Source organism: Triturus cristatus, chromosome 11 (genome assembly GCF_964204655.1).
Source record: "Triturus cristatus chromosome 11, aTriCri1.1, whole genome shotgun sequence".
Lineage (NCBI taxonomy): Eukaryota > Metazoa > Chordata > Amphibia > Caudata > Salamandridae > Triturus > Triturus cristatus.
The window spans coordinates 230372429-230393167 of record NC_140594.1 but is presented as its reverse complement, the minus strand read 5'-3'; the positions used below and the strand labels follow the sequence as shown (position 1 = coordinate 230393167).

Below are 20739 nucleotides of genomic sequence, written 5' to 3'. Positions count from 1 at the left end.
CAGTCTCCCTTAGTCAGTCCCAGTCATTCTCATCCAGTCTGACTCACTGGTTCACTCAGTCCCACGTATTCTGATTCATTCAATATCACTGGCTCACTCAATCTCTCTCAATCTCATTCATTCAATCTCACTCTGAGTCAGACTAGGTGAGTCAATCAGTTTCACTCATTCTCACTCAACCGTTCTGACTCCTCAAGACCCAGACTGTGACTCACTCGGACTCGTACACAATAACACTCAGTGTCATTCTTCATAACTCGTTCATTCTCACTAGCATGTAATCTCCCTATCACTCATTACAACTCACGTCTTCACTGACACTCATTTTCACTCTCACACACAGACATGTTCAAACATACACACACACACACACCCCATTTAAAAGCTGTTTTACTTACCTTGCTTCCCGTACAGGTCCTGTTAGGACCACTGCTCCTTTCTGCTTCCAGCACTGGAGCATGATGAAACTGAAACCTCGAACCCGCGCAGCCACAGATTTGCGGTTTCAGTCTTTGCTGTCTGCTCTTTCACCCCACCCTTTCTAAACTCAGATAAGTTTACAAAGGATGGGGTGACTGGCTGATTGGCATGTAGCCATGGGTACTTCAGGGCTTACGCATGCAGCGCCTGTGGCTACCTTTAGCTGTGACCCTTTAGTGGTCACAAATGGAGGAGGCACTGACCACCTCTGGATAATCTCTCTGGTGGCTGGTGCAGCAGTCTTCACCAGCCATCAGGCAATGTTACGACAAGCTGTCGAAGGCAATAGATGGACAGCATTGTTAAGTATATCAAGAGTGACTAATAGATTATATTCTATTATCCCAATTATAATCTATTAGTCGGTCAGAAAACAAAGAAGGTGTAGCCGTGGAGCCTTTAAGGTATATACTACCTGTAATGAGCATCAAAGAATGGTCTATCGAATGGTAGTTCTAGCCACAAAAAAAAAAAATTGGCAAAATCAAAAGGGCTCACTTTTGTAATAGGTTGGTGTAGTGTGAAAGGAGATGGAATGAAGCATTTTTCTATGGTTTATTTTTATGAACAGGTCCACACACTTCTTAAAGTAGGTAATCGAAGGTGAAAATGTGGGTATACTTTGCATACATATTTGCTTATGTATTCTTGTTAGGGCCAAGTTATTTGTATCAGAAGCTGTATAAGTAGGATCATGAAAAACTTTGAAATGCACCTTAAGGTCAGCGAGGACTTTTCCAAACAGGCAGAAAAGTCTCATTGGAAGCTGCTGGTCAACTGGTTAAGCAAATAATAGTTGTGCATGTCAGGGAATATTACTGAATGTTTTATAATATTAGATGTAACAGGTTATGTTTGCATTATTGATGTGTGCATAGCTGTGTATAACCTGCATGCACCAACACAGCCAGTACAGCTCTTACTATGTCTAGCTACAAACAATTTTAATGTCGGTCAAAGCTTTCTGTTATTTTTCAAAAATACAAAGGGGTTTTGGAGCGGTGATTCTCTCTCATCACCATGCTGTTTGTAATCACGTGTATTATTCCACCTCTTCTATTGCAGAACATGAAATGTATTGTTTTTAAGAGTAGCAACTGATAAGAATCACAAGATCACTGGTGAAGCCATCTTGAAAAAATGTCCTCCTGTATAAAAGCAACACATCCTGTATGATTAACACATGCTTACTTAAGGTAAAATGTAAGTACTTGAATGCACCATAATAGTTATTAGGTGTTACTTTTGAGCATAATATTATTTTTCTTACGAAGAACATTACATGAAAGATGGAAAACAAATGATTTTATACATGAAATGTATTGTTGTGCATTTATATTCTTCTTTACAAACAGTTACAGATTTATATATATATATTTTTCTGCTTATTGGGGAAAGTTGCCTTTCTAATATGGCTTCTCAATCAATGGCCTGCTTGTACCAGCATGCTCATGTGTGAAGACGGCCTCATGCAACAAGGGGTTCAGCAATCTTTAAATAGCAAAGAGCCTTTGAACAACTCTTTAGCACTGTAGAAATGTGTTTCATTATATTTATTTGTAAAATATAAATAATCTCATTATATAGATTTCTGAAATGGGCTTAACTATTCCCTTGATTTTTTTTAAAAAATGTGAGCCCACCAGACACAGCATAGGTGCTAGTGCACCCATGTTCTCCCTCCGCTAAAGCGCCAAGATACTCCTTGGAGTGACCGTTGCTCTATATAAAAACTACACATTCAATCATTCATTTATGTGTAGGTCATTGCACCTGCTCCCCCTATTAACCAAGAAGGGGCATCACTGCTAAGCTGTGAACACAGGAGCACTGCACCTGCCGAACACAAATTCAAGCATGCCTTACTCAGTCAAGTGTTAAAAAGTAATTACTGCAATAGTGCAACATTTAATCTGACTTTGACATGTCTTAATGAATAATGAACACAAATCAGAACCTCAAAACAAACCTATATTGCAGCCATTAGCATTCCAATTAGCACAAAGCCCCTAAGTTGTACGTCTAACACTGTCAATGAGAGATGACTCCAGTGGCGGCTGCTACCTGTGGTAGCTGCTACCTGTTAGCAGCAGTGGTGCAGGGTGGCGGCGAAGGGATGGGGGGTCAAATAGGTTATAAAAAAATCAGTTACCTCCCGGCCGGCTGGCTGGCAGCTGCCTCTCCTACGTCCTCTTCCTGGCTTCTTCGGGGAGGCAGAAAGCACCAGGGCTCCCAGGCTCCCTGCAGCCAATCATAATGCTGCAATGCAGCGTTGTGATTTGTCTGAGTGCCGTGGCACGGTGCTCAGCCAGGGGCTGGAGAGGTGGGCATTTTCTCCACCCAGGCTGTAATGCAGCCTGCATGGAGAACATGCTATGTGCACATGACTGTTTTGGGTGGCCTGAGAGGGCCGGCCCAGCACTCACGCTCGTACAGGGAGTGCAAACCACTCCTCCCCCTGCTCTGAGAGCAGGCCATCACAGACACCCCAACAGGGAAAACTAAAATGATAATAACCTATGGTTATTATCATTTAATTTTTTACACTGCAAAAAGCAGTGGGCCGATGCTCCTTCTTAACGGAGGAGCCGCCAATGGCTGACTTGCTTTAGCCAGACCTAGAAAGAACATCCCTGCCTTAGGAACGTTCTGAAATCCATAGATATTTTAGTTTACAGTATCCTACTTATAGGAACAAGGATACTGCTAAGCAACCAGCAGACTCCCATACCTGGAATAATTATTTCCATATATAAGCAGAGTGCAGTGTCTTATGGGACAGTGTCCCTACAATGAATTGAGGTGAATCAATGCACGTAGAATACAATAATATTTTCCTAAGTAGTGTACTACAATGCAGACATTTGAGCCTATACTGTAGGCTCTAGGCACTATGAGGACAAAGAAAGCTAAAACCTTTTAGCGCAAACTAATAGCTACGTCAGCCATCATATTTGAAAGTAAGCATTGAAAAACAAGGAGTACCTCAGAACAACCGTTACTTGCACCCTTTTGCATAGGGATTTGCAGAGCGTTCTTTGTTGTATTATTATACGCACATATGATGGCAATGTCTAATTGCAAATGCACATTTATCTTTAGAGTCATCCGGATCATAGAATGACAAACTTTTATCATGTAGTCTGGTGCTCTCCAGGCAATAATACTCCTGCCACCTTAGAGGAAATAAACTCTAGAGAGAAGCTGCTCTATAGAGATACACATGTATTCACAAATGCCACGGCACACCATAGGCAGTCCATATTGAGTAACAGGCAATGACCATATTAGTAATCACAGAAAGTCCATTTAGATTTTTCTTTTTTGCTTTCCTTCCTCTTGAAGTAGTATAAAAACACTGGTAGCCGACACGTGTTTCGTCCCATTGACTTTTTCAAGGCTGCAAACAATTTACAAATATTTAGAAACACATCGATTCAATATGTTTTTAGCTTAAAAACAAACGTTACGCCCAAGAATGGACTGTAACAAGAACAAAAGATCTAGTTATCGGTGAAACACAACCATGAAATAACACATCACCACAATATATGGTGTTGAAAGTGCGAATTAAAGGTGTGCTCCCCAAAATTCAGATTAAAAAACGTGGAAGAAAGGAGGAGAATTTGAAAATGGGCAGAACCCGTGTTCTTATTTGTAGACATTAAAAAAGACGACTGGATGCGATGGATGTCTCACCATCGTGCATGCAAAAGGTGCAGGGTGAATCTGAGCTACTCATGGGAACTGTTTCTTACCAAAATACAATTTGTGGAAAACAGACCAGCAGGTCTGGAAATGGTAAGCCGGTGGTTTGAGCGAATAGCGGGCTCCGTTTGCAAAGAGTGAACAGAGTGTCTGTATAGCAGACTATGTAAGAGAGAGACAAGCATTACATGTGGTAAGGAGGGAAGTAACCCATCTTTGGTACACAGCAACACGCACAAAACCATTAGAGATGCCACGACATTTGTTGTACCGGGAAAGATGGTATCAAGGGGGAGTCCCTACTTTCCTGCATCACAGAGTAAAGTACTGAACGATGCAAAAACAGAGTGGTCCCCACTGAAGGGCATACACCATGATGTCCTTCTACCCAAATTACACAAGCCGCCATGAATATGACTAACCTGTGTATTTGTCACTCGTGGCAAGGTAAGACACCGTCTATCCTGCTGGAGCAATCATGTAGCTGTATGAATAAAAACACCACTACAGCAATGGGCGCTCGAAAATGGAGTCAGCTGCCACCGCTTGTTCCCACACTGTGGGTGTGTGTGAATTGACAACACATCAAGATGGCGCACATCATTACTGGCTTATCAGGTCCTATAGTCTTCCAGTCCTATCTCTCTGTCCCCGTTTACATTGCAGTTTGATTTAGGCCGATCGATAGGAGCATTCAGTGCTCAACGGCCTACGCGCACGGAGTTCTATGTACTTTGGCATCATAGGTGAGTGTACAGACTGTTTGCTCATAAAATGCTGGGTTTGTCGGCCACCGGCAATGTGAATATGAAGTTAAATCATGCGATGATTTGAATTCTTCTTTTAATGGTGGTCCTGCATTCAGGCTTATCAGGGCCTTGTTCCGAACATTTGCTGCAAGATTTCACGGGCGGACAGCGACCCCATGCCGCCCTTTCCAGGGCTAATTTGCATTTACTGTATGTCAGGGCGAAACAAGACTACATTGCTCATTATCGTTGCACTTTGAAGGACCTTCGGGCACTGTTTAATGCGCAAAGGTCTGTGTATGTTTCTTTGTTTTTTGATGCCTTCAGTGGGGTTTTGGTTTTGGGCTGTCTGTTAATTGGCATGCTTTTTCTCTGTTAATCCCAGGGTTAAATTGCATATTCTGTGTACCGGGTGAAACAAGCCTGCAGTACGTTTCACTTGCTTATACCTAGTGAGGTTTGCGGTCATGGGCTGCGCAGTAATTGGCATGCTCTTATTCTGTTGTATTTCCCCTATGGAGCGGTAGTAGGGTCAGTCTTTTGACGGTACTTTCAGACAACTATTCTGAACTAACCTTCTGGCCCTACACCATTTTCGAGCGCATGATGCTGTAGTGCTGTTTTTGTTCATCCAACTAAACGATTGCTCCAGCAGGATAGACTGTGTCTTACCTTGTCACAAGTGGCAAATACACAGGTTAGTCGTATTCATGGCTTCTTGTGTCATTTGGGTAGAAGGACATCATGGTATGCCCTTCAGTGGGGACCACTCTGTTATTTCATCGTTCAGTACTTTACTCTATGACGTGGAGAAGTAGGGACTCCCCCTTGATACCATCTATCCCGGTAAAATGAATATAGTGGCATTTCTAATGGTTTTGTGCACGTTACTATGTAGCAAAGATGGGTTACTTCCCACCTTACCACATGTAATGCTTGTCTCTCTCTTACATAGTCTACTTTACAGATACTCTGTGCGCTCTTTGCATACGGAGCCCGCTGTTCGCTGAATTTGCCGGCCTACCATGTCCAGACCTGCTGATCTGTCTTCCACAAATTGTATTTTGGTAAGAAAAACAGTTGCCATGAGTAGTTCAGATTCACCCTGCATGCACGATGGTGAGACATCCATCGCATCCAGTCGTCTTTTTTAATGTCTACAAATAAGAACATGGGTTATGCCCATTTTACAATTCTCCTCCTTTGTTCCATGTTTTTCAATCTGAATTTTGGAGAGCACAGCTTTAATTCACACTTTCAACACCTAATATTGTGATGATGAGTTATTTCATGGCTGAATTTCACAGACTAGATCTTTTTTTTTTTTTAGAGGCGCACATGTGTGCCGATGGTGTTGGTTGTACTTGTTACTGTCCATTCTTGGGCATAACTTTTGTTTTTAAGCTAAACACATATTGAATTGATGTGGTTCTAAATATTCCTAAATTGTTTGCACCCTTGAAAAAGTCCATAGGACGAAACACGTGTCGGCTGCCAGTGTTTTTATACTACTTCAAGAAGAAGGGAAGCAGAAAAGAAAAATCTAAATGGACTTTCTTTGATTACTAATATGGTCATTGCCTGTTAAACAATATGGACTGCCTTTTGTGTGCCTCTGCATTTGTGTAGACATTCTTGTTGTACGTGTACATTGGCAACAAGTTCTAAAGCTGTTTTTATGTAAACAGCGTAGTTGTAAAAAGTGAAAAGTCAATGGATCGGTGGTGATCTGCACCCAAATGCTAGTAAAAATAAATAGAAATGATTCTATAAAAACGTCTTTGCAGCTATTTAGTTTCAAGAGTAAACAAGCATTAGCAAAGCCAATAGGCATTATGCTTCGACTCAAGCACCGATAAAAGCAATACGAAATGCCAGCTGTACACAATGCATGGATGATATATGGAAATAAATGTGTGATGACTGTATTTTATAAGATATAAAACAGACTCTCTGAAGGATACATCCAAACAATCAAAAAAAATTAGGTGACCCTAAAATACTTTGGTCAGCTGATTGGAGATGTGTTTAACAACGTATCTAGCCAATGCCTCAAGGTTCCTGAGTCAAAGAAGCCAGTGGGTGACAGAAACTGAACCAAAGACCCTTACAGTGTGTGTAGAATACAATATGTTTCCCATGAATGGCGCAAGCCTCATTACATGTCAAATCTAAAAATGAACACTCTCACACTTGCATACGACAAACGAAGTTTACCTTCTAGGAACTGTTTTCATACTGGCTAAGTCGTTTCTTTGATTTGAGCTCTTTTAGCCACTGAGGAGACATCTCTATTGTCCTAAAACGAGAAAAATACTATTCAGGTGTTATAGAAAAATACCTTTCTTGCTGATGACAAGGTCTTTCCTATAAGTTCCCTTGAAATAAAAGACACCGTAGGAATATCTGTGATCGCTTAATGCTCCAGCGGTTAAACGTGATTTGTTAGCATTTTTATAACCTAATAGTCTATAATGAAGCCTCCATTAAATGCAGTGAATTATTGGTGTAACCCATATTATTGAATGAATTTCATACATGTCCTTCTCACATGCATGTACAAATGACAAATTTAACAAGAATGTAAAACTTTTAATTAACGAAATACATACTAAAAATTCATCCCGATAATCAAATACATCATACATGCAACAAATTATTTCTCCCTATAACTATCTGATTATGAGCTATACACGTGGCTAGTGAGTTCTTTATACCCAAAGGAATGGCCCCAAACTAGAACAGGCCTTTTGTAATGAAGAAGAAAATTAGTTACTTACCCGTAACTGCAGTTCTCCAGTGTTGGTACCTTTCATAGATTCACATGTTCGAATCATACGCAGTAGTCGGAGTGGGACTCCCACGGTACCATAGGAAAGCAGTATGTATCAGTATAACAGGCTATAATGGCAACGAAATCAGTTTAATAGCCTATCTATATCCTTTTCAAAAAAAGAACCAGAGTTGAACTATCACCAATCAGGCGACAGCACCCTCTAGAACACTCCCAACAGAGGCCGAGCCCCTCAAATTTTCAAGCACAAGCGGGAATAAATAATCCTAATCTGTAAGGGTAGCCTTTCAGGGGAGGACAGTGGGTCATATGTGAATCTGTGAAAGATACCAATAATGGAGCTCTGCAGTTAGAGGCAAGTAACTAATTTTCTTCTTCATTATTGGATCTTTCATAGATTCACATGCTTGAATCAGAGTAGCAAGCCGTTTTGTAGGTAAACATAACAGTAATAGAAGTACCCTTGAGGATGGTGGGTAACAGTCTAAAGAATATCTGCATAAATTCATCAATGCATTACTCTGCATAAATTATTTATATATGACAAGATAATCATGCATTATACAACTGTATCAAATACATTAGCAGAGACCTATCAATAATAATTTTAAGCTAAAGAGGCTCACCTTACTGAAACGGATGACGTAAAACCACCTGTCCTACAACTGCATCACTTCTCTGTGCCGATTCTAGGCAGTAGTGTTGTGGGAACGTATAGGTGCTCTTCCACGTCTCAGCACAACACCTTTTCTCCAGCGGGACCCCTGCAAACAGACTAACTGGAGTGTACACTGCCCTTGTTGAGTACGCTTTCGTCTTTGCAGAGAGTGGTTTGCCAGCCTTGTTATGGCAAAACTGAATGGCAGCCAAAATTCATCTTGCGACTGTTGCTTTCATAACTGTAGTACCTTGGCGAGACCAAGAGACAAGCAGTTGATGCGTTTTCTTGATTTGTTTAGTGCGATGAAGATAGAATTTGAGACATTGCTTAATGTCCAAGGTATGGAGAGACCTTTCTGCAGGGGATGTCGCATTTGGTAAAAAGGTACAAAGTAGGATAGGTTCATTGAGATGAAACTGCGATGGGAACTTGGAGGTAAATTTAGAATTTGTCCTTAGAAGCAAATAATCATCAGTGAAATGCTGTAATGTTTCCTGCGTTGTAAAAGCATAAATCTTGCTTACTCTTCCAGTGGTTGTTAAAACCAAGAGTAAAGTGGCCTTCCATGTGAGATACTTCTGATTTGTGAATGGGTTTGAATAGAGGATTCAAAAGTTGGGAGAGAATCACATTGAGATGGCCATTCTGTGGGAGGAGCTCATACTGGGGGAAAAGTGCTAAACAGTCCCAGCATGATTTGTCTGACTATTCTTGTGGAACAGAGAGAAAGAGAATGTGCGTAATATCTGTACCTATAAATTGGGACAAGGTGAACTTTAACAGACACATGAACCAAACCCTGATCTGGCTAGCCACAGGGAGTATGGTAGAATCTGTTCAGGTAATGCTTCCAAGGTATGCATGTTAGATTTCTGACACCATGAGCAGAATCTCTTCCACTTTAACCTGTATGACTTATCTGTAGATTCAGCTCTTTCTTTAGCCAAAATTTCCCTACAGTCATGAGAGATATCTACATCTGGGGTCTCACTGAATTCAGCAGCCATGCCGGTTATTGGAGAGACGCTGGCTCCGGAAGTATTATTTAGCCGCTGTCCCTCGTTAAGAGCGTTTGAATTGTTAGTAGGCGAATGGGATTGAATTCCGACATCAGTAAAAGTTCCGTAGATCAATGCTGCCATTGCCATCTGGGAGCTATTAGAATGAGGTGACAGGGCTCCATCTTCATTTTTTTGGGTATCCTCAGTATGAGAGGGGAGGGGGGAAGCATATGCATAAATCCTGAACCATCTAATTGAAAGGGAATTTCCCCACAGCCTTGGGAGTAGGTATCAACTGGCGTAAAACTGGCATTTGGCATTCTTGTCTGTGGCAAAGAGATCCAACACTGGCTTGCCCCACCGGAAGAATATTTTGTCCAGATCCAGTTCCATTCATGGCAACTGTCTCTGGTTTGGCTGTGTGTGTCTGCTAAGGTATTGTTTACACCCAACACATGCTCAGATTTCAGAGATATCTTGTGTGATGCAAGCCACTTCCAAAGCTCTTGGGCTCCCTGAGATAGCATTAGTGTTTCGTACCTCCTTGCTTGTTGATGAAATACATGCTGGTCATATTATCTGTCCGGACCAGCACAGAGGCTTCTGCTATTCGTGGAAGAAAAGCATGGAGGGTAAGAGATATCGCCTTTAGTTCCAAGCAATTAATATCCATAGTCTTTTTGAAATATTGACCACTTTCCTTGTATCTGTAGGTCCTGTAAGTGGCTACCACAGCCGTCCAAGGATGCATTGTGGTGATGCTGAAGTCAGGTAGCAAAGTCAAGAATGTGAGGCCTTATGATAGATGAGATATTTGAGACCACCACACCAACATCTTTACCATCCTTCGGGTGATGTTTATTAAGTAATCAAACAATCCCTCTGACTGGATCTCTTGTGCTTGTAGCGCCACCAGCAGTGGTCTCATCGTGAGCCATGCCAGCGTAACCAGACTGATTGAGGACCAGATCATGTCCAGTAACAACTTGTAAAGGTGTACTAAAGCTGACTTTCATTTGGAAATCTTTAGAGCTAAGCTTGTTGGTCTTAGCTGCCTGTCTTGAGAGAGAAAAGCTTAGTTTTGCTTAGTATCCAGATTGGCTCCAAGAAACATTATTGTTTGACTTGGGATAGTTGAGAATTTTGGATAATTCACCATAAGGCCATCTGTTAAACAGTGAGAGGCAAGCATTAGTAAGCTCTGGAAGCTTGGTGTGGTGTTCAGGCTTTTAGCAGTCAGTCCTCTAGGTAGGGGAATGCCTGATGACCTTGCTTTCTGAGTGTGGCTGCTACCAGAGCGAGACATTTGGTGAATATGCGTGGAGCTGACTTGAGACCGAATGGAAAGACTGGGAACTGGTAATAGGTACTGTCTACAGTGAAGTAGAGATATTTGCGGTGCTTGGGATTAATGGGGATGTGAAAATTTGCATCTTGTAGGTCTATAGAGGTCATGTAGTCTCCACTGTTTAGGATATCGGAGAGAGTGATCAAACGGAGGGATTGCTTGCGTAAGAATTTGTTCAGCTTTCTGAGGTCTAGGATGGGTATCCATTCCCCTGTTTTCTTTTGTGTAAGGAAATAACGGGAGTAGAATCCCACGCCTCTTTGGGAGTAAGGGACCTTTTCTATCACACCCTTAGCCAACATTATAAGCACTTCTTTCCCAATAAGTGGAGCCATGGTGGGTGCGCTACCCTTAGACGGTTGTTTGCTGACCTCTACAAACTCCAGGGTATGTCCACAACTAACTAGATCTAATACCCATTTGCACAAATTTATCTCACTCTATTGAGGGAGGAAGTTGAAAATATTCGCACCCACAGGATGGGAAGGAGTGAATGTAGCCGGTACCTGGTCTAAGTCACTGCTTGCGACCTGCATCCCAACTCTGGTGGAAGGATTGCTCCTGGCACGGACCTTGTTTTTACAGGCCACCGAGGGAGGTTGACAGTAAGCCTGAGCTTGGTAAGAAGATTTGTACTGGTATTGATGGGAGCGCTGATAATCTCCTGCGCAATTAGAGAAACTTCTTCCTTGAGTTCGTGTTCCCCCCCCCCCCCCCCCCCCTTGAAAAAGTGACTTCTTAAATTGAAGGGTACTTAGAGACCTAGCTGAGGGAGGCTGGCTCAGTTTGTGGTGTACACCTATTGGTGAGACACCCTGTACTGAGTCCAGGCAACCCTTAATTGTAATGGCAGTGGTCCCTGATAACTGAAGCTCTTAAGGGGTAGCTGTGGAGAGCAACTAAGGCTTATTCAGGAGAGAGTAAAGCGGGTACATCACCACACAGTCAGTCAGTGAAGCTTACACACAAGAAAGAACCACACCAGTGTTAGAAAAATACCCTGTATTTATTATACACCAACACTAGAACTACTTTGGTATATCTCATACCCAGGGATGTCAATTCACATAGAAATATTCCTCAAAACAGGTAAGTAAAGCTCATAAAACACTTAGGCCCCTATGGGGGGCCAAACCATATGCTAAAAAAAAAAAAAAGGAATACGAGGTGAGTACCAAACAAGGGCTACCACCCAGTGAACTAGGGACAAGGGGGGAGCACGGAACCACCACAGGTAAGTAACTTAGTGTTGCTAGGTGCCCATGTGCAGAGGTGATACCCCGGTTTAGTGTCCATAGGCTAACGTGGGAAGTCGTTGTTGGAGTTTTACTGATTCTGGACCCTTCCCAGAGGACCCCGAGGAAACCAGTTGGAAACATGAGGGTTGGAGCACACGCCCATCCGTGGAAATCGAGAAGACCAGGCTACCAACACCAAGGAGCCCAGGTGCATAGATGTGAAGTGGTTTCTGACCAGCCGGTTGACTTCAATGGGTAACCTTGAATGACTAGCTGCTGCAGAGACTTGTGGACAAGGTCAGTGGAACCCAGATGTGAATTGCAGATGAGGAGTACCTGCAAAAAGAGGGGACAGAGTCCAAACCACAGGAGGGGTCCAGGAGCTGCAGGAGCACAATGCCAGTCCTTGTAGGAGATACTTTGCTGTAGCACGAAGGTCTTGAAGATGCAGCTGTGGAGCCCACACGACGATGCAAAAGCACAGGAGACGTCCATGAGCTGTCCCACATCAGTTGTCGAGATGCAGGAGGGTCAGTGGCCAACAGGGCCACCAACAAGCCTTGGTAAATGAAACAGAAGTACTGCACAAAGAGATGCTGTGTTGCAGACCAGCAAGGTCTGAGGAACTCACCAAGCCAGGGTAAGTCAGGACTGACCTTAGCACACAGGAGAACCAGCAGGAATCGATGGAGACCCCAGGAGGACCACCCTCTGTCAGCAGGCAAAGTGAGTCGCAAGGAGGCCTCAGCAATACACACAAGATGGAGGAACAAGTCACAGGAGATGCAGGGAGGACAACACTCTTTCAGCTGTGTGATACTTGAGACTAGGGCTTCTTGGAGCTTGAAGATCTTTGGTCAGGACAGCCAACAAGCCTTGGCAACTGCAGACAGACGTGGTGCACAGGGATGCTATCCTGGTAGGCTGGAAAGGGATTGCAGTCCTTCAAGTTGCAGGGAAGACAGGTCAGGCCTCTGGAGCGCCACCAAACCACCACCTGTGTTGCAGAGCTGGGAGGAGTCCATGGGACAGCTGGATCCACAAGTCGGTCATCGTTGAGGTGCCTGCAGAAACAGGGGAGTGACTCCTTCACTCCAAGGAAGATTTCTTCTTTCTATCTTGATGCAGGCAGAGTCCTTGGTGACTCTGGAGGATGCACAGCCACAGAAGTTGCAGAACTTGGAAGAGCACGGAGACAAAGTTGCAGTAGGAGTCTTCCTACCAGAGGCAGTCTTGTCTTGGTTCTTGGCTCAGGTCCAACAGCAGAGTTCGGTGCCCAACAGCAGAAGAGTCTTTAGGGAGATCTTCAGGGGAAGCCAGTCTGTTCTTAAAGACGAAGTCCGGATGAATCAAAGGATCCACACTCATGGGAGCCCTTAAGTAACCAAGAAAGGGGGTAGGACTACTTCTGCGGTGACCCACCTATCAAGAGGGGTCAAGGATGCTACCCTGGTGAACTGACCAGTCAAACTCCTGGGTGCCTCTGCCCTTCTAAGTTTCAAGAAGGTAGAATCAAGTGGCCAACTGGGAGGAGCTGGACAGGGGGGGTGGACACTCTCCTATCCTTTGTGTAGTTTCATACCAGAGTGGAAGCCAATGGCTCTAGGGCTGGACAAAACCGGTTTATGCAAAGAGGGCACCAAATGTGCCCTTCAAAGCAGTCTGGAAGTCCACAGGAGCATCCCCACCTTTGCAGGTACCAAAGTCTAAATGAGAGGTAGATACACCTGTCCTCTACAGGAAATCCTTTGTTCTGCCTTCCCCTGCCTGAGTTAAGCTCAGCAGCAGAAGTGCAGAGCAGTGTCTCGGGTTGGCAGCAGCACTAGTTTGCACGCAGGCCCTTCAAGGTGACACAGGTAGACAGAGAAGGGGGGGGGGGGGAATACGGTCCTCTAAGAAGCCCCCCAGTACATGGTATCATGAAACCAACACTGGAATTTGAGTGGCTGCATGATTCTAACATGTTAGGGACCAAACATTAACGGGTTCGGTGAAATCATTATGTAGTTGGACATCACGACTTAGCCAGTGTCCACTAAATACCTTAACATGGCTTCCCCGCAATTGCCAAGCTATGACACCCGCGTACTTACACTTAGAACCATGCATGACCTTCCTTAGGTGTGACATTTACATTTTAAGCACAGTGACCAGGATATAAGGAAAACCTTGTGTGAAAGGTGCATGCACCATCTAACACAGGTTGCAATGGCAGACCTGCAGACACAGGTTGTATGGGCTCCCATGGGTTGCACAATACATGCTGCAATCTATGAGGGACTCCTGGTGCACCGATGCCTAGGTACTTAGTACCATATACAAGAGACTTACACGGATACAGCAGTATGCCAATTGTGGGGTGTACAAAGTACTTACCAGTAATTTTGAGAGAGAGAGCAAAGACATTTGGGTCCTGATTAGCAGGATCCAAGTGTATTACAGTTAAAAAAACACTGGCAAAAAGTGAGGGTAACTATGCCAGAAAGATCCTACTTTCCAACATTAACTGTATCTGTTTTTATTGCAAGAAACGCATCATCTACATGCTTCCCAAATACCATCTCTCAGTCATGAGCCATGTCCATTATTTTCAATTGTACCTCTGATTGGAACGCAGTGGCTGTAAGCCATCTTTGGCGTCTCAAGACAGCTGTTCCGGCTAACTGGCAAAAGTCTGTGGAGGCGACATCCATTGCGCAGTCGATCATCTCAGAGGAAGTGCACTTCGCCCTTCGTGGAGAATCTTTCTTGCTTCCCGCTTCCTTCCCTCAGGTGCTAAGTCAATGAGGTTGCTGACATCAGACCACATCTGCCGATCATAATGCTCTAGGATAGCCAGCGAGTTGGCTGCCTGAACAGTGATGGCAGACATTAGGGAGAACCTCTTCCGTTGTTGTCCAAGTGCCTGCCTTCCTTGTCTGGTGGCGCAGAAATGGGGATGGAGTGGTTTTTGGATCGCCTTTGCGCTGCTTGAGAGATCACTGAATCAGGTTTGGATGACCTGTGAGGCAAGTGGGGGAATACTCAGTAGCTCTATACTTTTTGTCCAAGCGGGGTGGACCTGTGGCCACTACAGCAGGGCTTTTTATTATTTTAATAGCCTCCTCCCAGATATAGTCAATGATGGAGATGGCTCTTATTGACTTCTCCGCTAGTTCTTTGAAGTCAATGAGAAAACAATCTGACAGTTTAATAGAGGTTGGGAGATGTAAACATGTTGCAGCCCGATCCATTAGGTTATGAAAACCACCGATGTCCTCGGGGGGAGAATCAGAGGGATGTGGCGGTGGAGACCACGGAGTCGGGACAAGGTAGCCATCTCACTCATCCTGCGGGGGTTGCGGTTCAGGGAGCCTGCCTTCCTTCCTTCCTTTCATCCCCAGAGATGCTGGATCATCTCTCAGTGGAGCCGCTATATTTGACAAATGTGTCATCCTAGGCGTTATAGGTGGTGGAATGCGCCTTAGCATCGCTAAAGATGTACGATGAGGTGGTACTAGTGGCGGCTCCTGTGGAGGGTCAGGAAAACTCCTGAAATCCTGCAGCATGGACTGCAGATGTTGAACCAGGGACATGGGCATCTGCACTTCCTCACAATTGAGATGAGAATGGTATTATGGATATAATGTTCATAATGCCTTTTGGAAGGAGCATAGTACTTCTCCTAATGTTCGCCCTCTTCATCCTCCTGGTATTTGACCTGGAGTTCTGATGGGCTGTTCACTGCCCCAAAAAGCCTGTTGTTGTCCGATTCCTCTATATTTAAGAGATGACTTGACAATAGAGTTGAGACCTTACTAGGGGATGTCAGCTCAGGTCTTAGAGCAGTTTTGATAATTCTGCAATTTTTACTATAGTCGGTGCGGTTGACGATGCCTTTGTCCTGGTAAATTTCGACATCGATGGTTGAATTCTGATGCTGCTGTTGTCATAGACTGTCTCAGTCGAAGGGTTCTTGGTAAACGGCGTCTTTGATGATGACAGTACTCTCGTTGACAAAATGGGCACATCACCGACTGTGGTCTTCGTCGATGATGGTCTGGTGGACAAGACTGTGGCGACTGTCGTCAATGGTATAGTTAACAGGGTTCTGAGAGGATGTTTTGTCTTTGACATTAAGGATTCTAAGGAGAAAGAACGCGGCCTTTCACCAGTTTTTATAGACAGAGTACTGGGTTGTAAGGCCTCCTCTGTGGAGAATAATTTAGTTTTCTCCTTTCTCAGAGGTTCTTTATGGTGAATTTTGAAGGCCTTCCTTCTCTCCTCAGATATCCCTTGGTCAGAAGACCTTGACCATTTGTGGGGTCTCACATACAAATTATTGACTTCCTCAGGGGTGGTGAGTTTCTGGGTTTTGGACTTAGGTAGCCACATAAGTAGCCTCCCTCTCCCTGTCCTTTAAGGTCTTAGAGGAAAAAGTGCAACATCTTTTGCACTCCTTCACCTGATGTTAAAGGTAGAGGAAATAAAGACAGTTCTTATGTGAATCACTCACATGTAGCCTTTTCTTTCCACAGGTTTTGCAGGATCTGAAGAGGCCTTTCTTAGAAAAATCCCAAATAGTAGCAGTAGATAAATCTGTAACTCTAAAGAAGAAAAAACTGCACAGAGCTCAAGGAGATTGCCTTCACACGACGTGTGGTAGAAAATCTGAGGGACTCAGCCTCTGTTGGGAGTGTTCTAGAGGGTGCTGTCGCCAGAATGGTTTTACCTCAAGTTTGGTCCCTTTTTTTTATAACTTGTTTTTATTGACATTTATAGGTATCACATATGAACAGTTCTCAATAATATTATTAACTGTTGTCCCCACACTATTACACCAAATCATTTCAGCCCGAAGGTAGATGCCATTATATAATCTCCATTGGTGTCATGCAACTAGGTTGATTTCAGAGACATTACATGCAGTGCAGGCTAGAGATTATAAAAAGAGATACAGTAGCAAGGCCTGGTCTCTTGTAGGCACAATCTCAGTGTTTTGACAATTGTGGGGCTTCTGCCTGAATACCATAGCTCGAAACGAGACTCAAACGCAGCTGACTTTGGCCTAAGGGACATACCTTTCAAATCTGCTTGTAGGGTTCGCAATTTCCTCTAAGAACTATGCATTCAGCGTAGTGAGCAAAGAGATAAAGAAAGATACAGCAAAGAGAGCAGCTAGGGGAGGGGGCAAAATGTGTGGGAGAGATAGGGCGGAGGGAATGGGTTCTACCACTGCCTGACGTTGGAGGCGTTTTAGGCACTGTGTCCGTCAGAATCATTGGTGGTCATTGGCGTCATGCAGGTAAAGGCCAGGGTCACCTACTTCGAAGGAGGTGTGGGGTCGTCTAGGGTCCGTCAAGCAAGTGCGGCCCGAGTGGGGTTCGAGTGAGACCATCGGTGGGTTTCCAGAGGCTATCTGCGTCCGGTGGGTATACAGCATCTTTGAATAGGTGCAGAGCCCACAACCTCGGGGGTTGAAGTTGAGCGTGTTACAGTCTGCAAAGATAATCCACCAGTGGTTGCCACAGTTTGGTAAATTTAGCGTTCTGAAGTAGCAAGCATGCCATGAGTAACTCCATTGCTATCGTGTGCCACAGGTGGGTGAACCAGATGTTGATCGGGGGCGTTTCAGCATTCTTCCAGTAAAGAGCAATGATTTGCTTAGCAGCCCCGAACATTTGGAGGCTGGGATGCCAATCACGGTGGGTCATGGCGCGCAGGTTCACTGGCCAGAGGCCCAGGACAATAGCAAGCGGGTTTTCAGGCAACGGGTAGCCTATTACCAGTCTGATATGACTGAGAACCTCCTTCCAATAGATGGTAAGGAGTGGGAATGTCCACCAAATATGCAGGAAATCCCCCGGTGCAGTAGTGCAATGCCAGCAAAGAAGTGGGAAACATTTTATGCAGCCTGTGAGGGATATAATACCATTGAGTCATGACCTTATATGCAGATTCCCACTGGGTTATGCTACGGAAGGCCTTCGGAATATCTCACCACAGGTGTTCCCATTGGGTGGGTGGGATGTCAGTTTCTGAGACAGACTGCCACCGCAGTTGATAGGTATGTGAAGTGGCTTGCTGTGAGTGTTGAAGGATGTGATATGTGCGAGAAAGGAGTCCCCTGGAATTATCGAAGGAACGCACCAGTCGCTCGAACGAAGTGAAGGGTCGAGTGGCCGCCCGTGTCAGAGTAGACGCCTGTACCCAATGTCAAAGTTGAATGTATTGAAATTGAGCCCCCTCTGGTAGCTGGAAATCCCGTTAACATTGTTCAAAAGTTTTGAAGGTGTACCCCATGAAACGATCCAGAATTGTCCTGCACCCCCCCTCCTTCCAGTCTGAGAAGTAAGGCACATGGAGAGCTGGTGCGAAGTGAGAGTTGCGAGAGATGGGAGTATGTGGGGATGGGAAGGATGTGAGGCCTCTGCGTATTGCTAACTTGTCCTAAATCTCGAGGACCGCCTTCATGGGAACCACGATAAAGGTGCTGCGCGAGCAGGCTTCCCGTGAGAGCCATGCAAGGTCCCAAATGGGGCTGCAAGTCACTCTCCTGTCCATATGAAACCAGACTTTTTCACTCTCCCATGCCATCTACTCCGAGGTAAAGCAGAGATGTGACGCCCAGTAATATTCCAACTAGTTAGTGCAGGTCAACCCTCCCCTATCGCATGGGAGCATGAGTATTTTATTAGAGAAACGCGGCTTACTCCCTCCGCATATAAACGTGGTGAGCTCGTGCTGAAGGCCCAGAATCTGGTGCTTCGGGATGGGTGTGGGTAGAGTCTGGAAAAGGTATATTTGGGAGGATCGACATTTTGACCATATTGAAGCATCCCAACCATGATAGCGGAAGAGCTCTCCACTCTTTCAGGTCAGCTACGACGGTGCTTTTACACACCTGCCAGTTTGCTTGAGACCATGTGGCAAGATTGGGGGTCAAATTGAGCCCCAGATACCGAATAGAATTTAACACCCATTGATAAGGGACAAGAGATTGGAGAGTGGCGATTTCCTCCTCAGGGATCGTGAGATTGAGAGCCCATGATTTCTCATGGTTGATTTTAAGCCCCGAGACCTGCTCGAACAATTGAAGCAACTTATGCAGAGCAGGTAGAGATGTTTGTGGGCGTGATAGAGTAAGAAGGAGGCCGTCGGCAAACAGGGCTATTTTGTGATTGAATCCCCCAAGTGTGATACCATGTATGTCGGGGGACTGGCGGATCATGATGGCCAGCGGCTCCACTATGACAGCAAACAAGAGGGGTGACTGGGGACATCCCTGTCGGGTGCCCCTGTGGATGGAGATAAGTTGTGTGAGCTGGCCGTTTACCCGCATCAGAGCCAAGGGGGGGGGGGGGGGGGTGTTGAGGATTAGGGAGCCATAATTCTGGCGATCATCTGCGGGCCCAATCCTATTTTGTGTAGGACAGCTCGAAGGAATACCCAATCTACTCGATTTAATGCTTTCTCAGCATCAAGCGATAGCAAGCAAGAGGGTATCTTCCAATGGTGTGCCTTCCCGATTAAATGGGCAACACGCAGTACATTGTCCGACCTTTGCCATTGGTGGATAAAGCCCACCTAGTCCGGCACTATGAGTCCCGGGAGGTGCAAGGTGAGACGTTTAGCTAGTATTTTAGTATAGAGTTTGAGATCCGTGTTTAGGAGCGCGATGGGGCGGAAGGAGGAGCAGTGTGTAAGATCTTTCCCCGGTTTGGGGATTAAAGCGATTTCAGCCATGGCCATATCCGTGGTGGGTCCTACAGCGTCTAAGAAAGAATTGAAGAGGCGGAGCATATGGGACTTAAGTTGCGGGAGGAATGTGCGATACAACGAGACCGGCAGACGGGCCAGCCCCGGGGTTTTGCTGAGAGGAAGGTCTTTTAGAGTGCCAGCAAGCTCCTCCAGAGTGATAGGTTCCTCCATTAGTGGAGTGGTATCTGCTAATCGGTGACCACTCGCAAGCCTCCAAGGCAGTGAGCGCCCGTTCCTAGTCGGATGACTCCCCAGCATAGAGGGACGAGTAGTAGCTCTGGAATGCCTGCATCTTGGCTGCTTCGATGGTGGCCCAGGTACCATCTCCCAGTTTGAGCTTGGCGATGTGCGCCTTGGCGGCCCGCGTTCGAAGGCGGCGTGCCAGGACTGTGCCCACCTTGTCCCGCCACCCCCCCCCCCCCCCTCCCCGTCGTATCATTGTCGCAGGGCCAAGAGAGAGTATTCCGCCTTGTTGGTCCTGTGTGCCCGGAGCATAGCAAGGCGCCTCTTGTGTATCGCCAAGGGTCGCTTCTGGTCTAGCCGCTCAAGCGCCTTTATGAGTTTGTCTTCAAACAAACAGGCTTCCCGAGCTCGAGCTATAGCAATGGATGTGATGCTGCCGCTGATCATGAACTTGAACGCATCCCAGACTACGGGGAGGGGAGTCTCTGGAAGGTCATTGGTTTCAAAGTAGGACGTAATAGCGTCCTGAATCTCTGCCGCGTCCACGGGATCCCTGAGGATATGAGGAGGAAAACGCCACCTAGAGGGACGGTTGGGACAAGAGAAGTGGTCCTGAATGAGAAGTTCCACATGAGTGTGGTCAGAAACAGAGATGTCAGACATGGACCCCGAGAGGGTGTCTTTGACAAGGGAGTGTGACACAAAGAGGTAGTCTATGCGCGAGTAGGAGCGATGAACATGTGAGTAATAGGAGTAGTCACGGGCGTCTGGAGAGTGGTATCGCCAAATGCCTATGAGGCCCAGAGCAGTTAGTTGCTTCTTTAAGGCAGAGGACAT

The 20739-nt window shown here is 45.3% G+C and overlaps 1 protein-coding gene across 4 annotated transcripts in view; it reads right to left on the bottom strand.

Moving 5' to 3' along the window:
- Positions 1 to 20739, bottom strand: part of KIAA1671 (KIAA1671 ortholog) — an 899111-nt gene that overhangs the window by 5529 nt on the left and 872843 nt on the right. For all 4 annotated transcript variants that reach the window (XM_085633358.1, XM_085633361.1, XM_085633359.1 and 1 more), the window contains one exon: positions 7155 to 7236. In XM_085633358.1, the coding sequence (XP_085489484.1) occupies positions 7158 to 7236 (79 nt within the window). In that variant the 3' untranslated portion in view covers positions 7155 to 7157. The remainder of the gene's footprint in view (positions 1 to 7154; positions 7237 to 20739) is intronic.